General features: G+C 39.4%; 1 protein-coding gene across 1 annotated transcript in view; it reads left to right on the top strand.

Annotated features, from left to right (window-relative positions):
• The window catches only part of LOC103371976 (vegetative cell wall protein gp1-like), a 20,183-nt gene extending 15,422 nt beyond the window's left edge, over window positions 1–4,761 (top strand). The window contains exons 4-10 of the mRNA XM_008301480.1: window positions 242–356; window positions 832–1,012; window positions 1,126–1,140; window positions 1,331–1,414; window positions 3,805–3,875; window positions 3,985–4,120; window positions 4,219–4,761. Of these exons, the coding sequence (XP_008299702.1) occupies window positions 242–356; window positions 832–1,012; window positions 1,126–1,140; window positions 1,331–1,414; window positions 3,805–3,875; window positions 3,985–4,120; window positions 4,219–4,242 (626 nt within the window). The 3' untranslated portion in view covers window positions 4,243–4,761. The remainder of the gene's footprint in view (window positions 1–241; window positions 357–831; window positions 1,013–1,125; window positions 1,141–1,330; window positions 1,415–3,804; window positions 3,876–3,984; window positions 4,121–4,218) is intronic.

Raw genomic sequence — 4,761 nt, 5'->3', positions numbered from 1 at the left:
TCTCACTTGGAAAGATCCTTTGTTTTTTCCTTTTCGCCAAAACGTGCACATTTCAAGTAGCCATGTTTCATTTGATCCCACAGAGATGAGCCGTGACCTTCATTCCACTGTGCAGAAAGTTGCTTCCAAAAGTGCAAAAAGCAAGTTTGCTGCTTCCTTATGTAGACGGTTTCAGGCTTGTAGCAACAGTTCAAAATCTAAATAAATCCTAAGTTTCTGTTCCTTTTGTGTTTATATACAGCCCTGCCCGTTTCTCCAGAGGTGCTGGAGGAAGATTTGAGGCAGAAGATCAAAGAGGAGATGCAGAGGAGCCTGGAGGAGGAGATCAACCAGAAGAGGCAGGAGCTGCAGCGACAGTAAGGACACCAGACTTTGACTGTTTTACTAAGCTTCTGTTGAAACATGACTTCTGTGTTCTTTGTTTGACTTTGTTGAAAAAGAAGGAAAGTTTTCTTCTAAATCAAAGTAATTTTTTCTACCTGAGATGCTTCATATGGATAGTAAAGTAGAATAAATCTGCAACTGTTCTGAAAGTTGATGACTCATTTAAGTCATTATTATGAGCAAAAGTGCCAAAAACGAAAAAAAAAGTATGGTCACTGTTTGTGGTGTAGAGCTGCAACTCACATTCTTTTCATAATCACTTAATCTGCAATATAATTTTTCTAATTTATTGATTTTGTTTATACAATGTCAGGGAATCCTCCAGAGCCCTTAATGTTCTGTTTACAAGACAAAGTGAAACTGTACCATAACCAGCCAAAAGTGCAGATAAATTCTCTGGCGATCAGCTAATTGGTTAACTGACTGATGTGATTTGTGCGTGTGAAGGCTGGAGGAGATCAGGGCTCAGGCTCGAGCCGAGGCGAAGGCAGCAGCTCTGGCTCAGGTGGAGGCGCAGGTGAAGAAGACCCTGGAGGCGGAGAAGACGGCGTTCATGGAGAAGCTGACAGACTCCATCACTAACGAGCGCATGAAGACAGAGGATGAGAAGCTCATGGTGCAGCTTTACGTAAGCAGAAGAACGAACACGTGGCTTTTGTATGTGTCAGGATCTCTCTTGTCAATGTGAAGTCCTTCCTCTTATTGTCCCTCTTTTTCTTTCCTGCCCTGTTGTTGTTTCAGTGGATGGAGCTGAAGGTAAGATGGGAGAGACTTTATGCATGCGTGTCTTGCTCTTTTACTTTCCTTCTGCACTGACCGCACCTAAATCAACCACCGTTTCTGTCTTTGAAAACAACCTGGAAACTGGGTGTCTTTGTCCACAAAATATGAACGCTCTGGTTTGAGAGCTGTGCTGATTTTCTCATCCGATGTTGAACTCATGCAGGCTCATCAGCTGGAGGAGAAAGAGAAAGAGCTGAAGAAACGAGACGCTCTCTACAAGGAACACATCGCAAAACTTGAAGCAAAGGTAAGTTANAAGTCAGTGTAATACTGCTTCATAAGTCCTCCATGAGCTCAGCATTTTCTGTCTCTTTCATGTGATTCATATATCCTGAATCACACAGTTGCCGTAAAGGTCGACATAGTCTATACAACAAACAAGACTGACTCTTTTCATTAAGACGCAATAACAGCAAATAGATCCCAAAATCAGTCTAGCTAGATTTACAATATTATCATTTTTATTACCACTAATAATGCATGTCCTTAAATGCAACAACTCTTTACTCGAACAGTACTTGTAAAAGACATATGCAAAACAAAAACAGAGGCATCCCAAACACACAACATGTATTTAAAGTGTATGGAATATGTGTATGCAAAGACAGAGCTATATATCTACCAAATTGACATACCAATAAACTACACGTTCATTCTGGTGGTCTGCAAGCTGCAAGTATTATATATATATATATTATATATATATATATATCTGATTTGTCTGCTCTTGAAAACCTTTTTACAAATTTGACCAAACACACTCTGACATGAGTGACTGCACAAAGTGTCCATATATCGTAAATATGGGCCGAATAAGAAAAAAGAAAGAATAAAAGAAAAATCAGATTGTCTCACTTACTACAAACTAAAAGCATATTTTGAGTACGTAGTGAAAATGTGAAAAATGAATCTAAAAAAAACACAATCCCTCATTGTGTGCTGCTGGTCATGACCATCATCCTCCCACAATGCATTGCCCAAAGGAAATGGAGGAGCTGGACCACAACAACAGTAATCATCATCAACATTCACATGAGCAGCATAATAATGAATAGAATCAAATAAACATTTTTAAACATGTGGCTGCTGTTAAACCACTTTTTCTCTAATCAGGGGTGCAAACAGTCATCAAGAACAAATCTTATATTGACTTCATCTTCGTTGTGTAAACATCATCTCTGTGCGGTAATTTCTCTGTTTCTGCTTTACCAACAGCAGGATTCTATTCACATTTCAGTCAGTTTCCTATCGTTTCATCCCTATTTATGTTCTATACTTATATTAGTATATTATAATAGTTTTTCATTATTCCCAGAAAATTTAAGATTTCGTTTTTTAAAAAATGTACCAAAATAAAATGGTCATTTTGTTTTTTGGGAGGAAAATATATAAATAGTCAACAGATTATTTGATAGAAAAATAGCTGTTAGTGGCCGTCCTGTGTCTATGACAGTATCATAGACGCAGCAGGAGCTCCACATGGCTCTGATAACATGGTGCAGATACAACACAGTCACCAGCAGAGGACCCTCCACCTGCACCTACAGCCTGCTGATTCACCGACACCATTCAGTGAGTAATACCTTTTCATTTTTCTTGGTGCTACCAAGACTGGCTCAACAAAAATAAGAATGTTTGACCAATTTAAAGTTGTCTGTGAGTCTTACTGAGTCCTTGAAGACATACTCACATCTTCATCACTTAAGTGTTAGTGGCACGTCCACATGAGTTCTTTATAAAACAAGCTATTAAAGCTCTGACTTCAGAAATGAAAAGAAGTAGTTTTGGAAAGAAACGTCGCCTTCACAGCTTGGATGCCTTAGTTCACCCTGATTTCACTGAATAAACAAGGTTATTGANGAAGATATGTTATTTTTAAAGATTCTTGATGCAGTAGTTTGACATTATTTGTGCTTTGAAATGCTGTTATAAATTTAAAACAAATGCAAAATAGCCTTTGTTACTGGTCAGACCTTTGGGACCTCAGTGTATGTTAACAGGAGTACACACAGCCCGCATGCTTCACAATCAACACAACCTATTTGTCTGTGTTCAGTGTAGGGTTTCAGATCTGATGGAGAATATCTCCTTTGTTGTTATTTCAAACTGTCTCTCTCCAGGTGTCATGGGTTTACCGTGTCTTTTAACCACAATTAGACATAGGTAGACATAGGATCCATTTTACACACTTGTAAAATTAATGTTTGTTTTCATGCTGATTAACCAAAGAGAGTTTGTTACCAAATAAACTTGCAGACTTCATCAAAAGTCGATCTCAGCTTCACTTGGCCAGATTAGTTTGGTCAGTTCAGTCGTACACCTGGAAACACGAGCAAATGTCGAAAGAAATGTCATCGCATTTTGGTTCAGATATTTCTAATTCCTGATTGTATGTAGCAGAACTGATTTTAGCTCGACCATTTCATACCAGTGACAGATAAAAAGGTGTTTTCAAGGCCCTTTAGCAATTTTTGGCCACTGAGGGGCAGTGAGACTCAACAACACAGTGGACAAGAAGCACAGTTGGAGCATTAGTCCAGTAAAATGAATGTAAATAACCTGTTTCTTTAGACAACATCTGGATTTCGATGATGTTTATCTTGATGGTAATGTGAGGTGTTTTTATCACTTTGACAGTGCACTGAGTTTTACAAAGTGTCTGCTGAGAGCTTCCAGAAGGGCAAAGAAGAGACTCACAACCGTTTTGCGTGAGTCGACATTCTGTGTTTTTTTGTGTTAAAACCCTTTTCACAAGCTGTGTGATCAGTGTTACGAAGCGTTTCGTGTTCAAGTTAGTCATGTTCACGTCTCTTTCAGGCGTTTCAACATCCAGCCGATGTGTGGAGACCTGCAGAGTCAGATATTAAAATGCTACAAGGAGAACACGGGCCAGACTCTGTCCTGCTCCAGTATCGCCTCGGCCTACATGCAGTGCGTGGACAACGCCAAGAAAGTACGAGTGAATGCTTCAACACATGTCTTGATCCCTTTCATCCCTTGATTCCCTGGCTGATAACATTTTAACTCTATTTGTCTTCTCTCCAAACCCAGAATAAACTAAGCACTGGCGGTTAATGTGAACCACCTGGACGACATCTGACAGGTTCACTGCTGCAGCAAAGAAAACACGATGGACAGAAACTCACAAACAGAAGTCACCGGAGAGAGTATCTGAAGAAGTGCCATGGAACCGCAGCCAACAAAAACCAAACAGTTTAGCTTTAAGTAAAGAGACGCTGGATATCTGCAACTTCTCTGGTTCTTGGGATCATCTTTAAACCAACTGTGCCGACAAGACAGCATCTGGGATTTTTAAGTGCTTCTCTTTGTAAACGAGGCAAAATATAGCAAAGAAACAATAGATTTAAGTTTTTTTCACAGCAGTGTGAGATCAAGTCAGGTATTTGTACGAGATATATGCTCAATGAGAGCCTGTTTAATCATTGTGTGTGTGTGTGTGTGCCTTGGTGCTTTGAAAGCTCATGTTAAGAGTGTAGATGCATGAAAGAAGCATTAAGTGAGCAGAGTGCAATGTAACGAAGACCAGTGTGAACAACTGAAATACATCAATAAACTGGGACGTGTTAAATATAA

This window comes from Stegastes partitus, unplaced genomic scaffold (assembly GCF_000690725.1).
Source record: "Stegastes partitus isolate 25-593 unplaced genomic scaffold, Stegastes_partitus-1.0.2 Scaffold1676, whole genome shotgun sequence".
Classification (NCBI taxonomy): domain Eukaryota; kingdom Metazoa; phylum Chordata; class Actinopteri; family Pomacentridae; genus Stegastes; species Stegastes partitus.
Note: the sequence above shows the minus strand (reverse complement) of the source record. Positions and strands in the feature narration are given on the sequence as shown.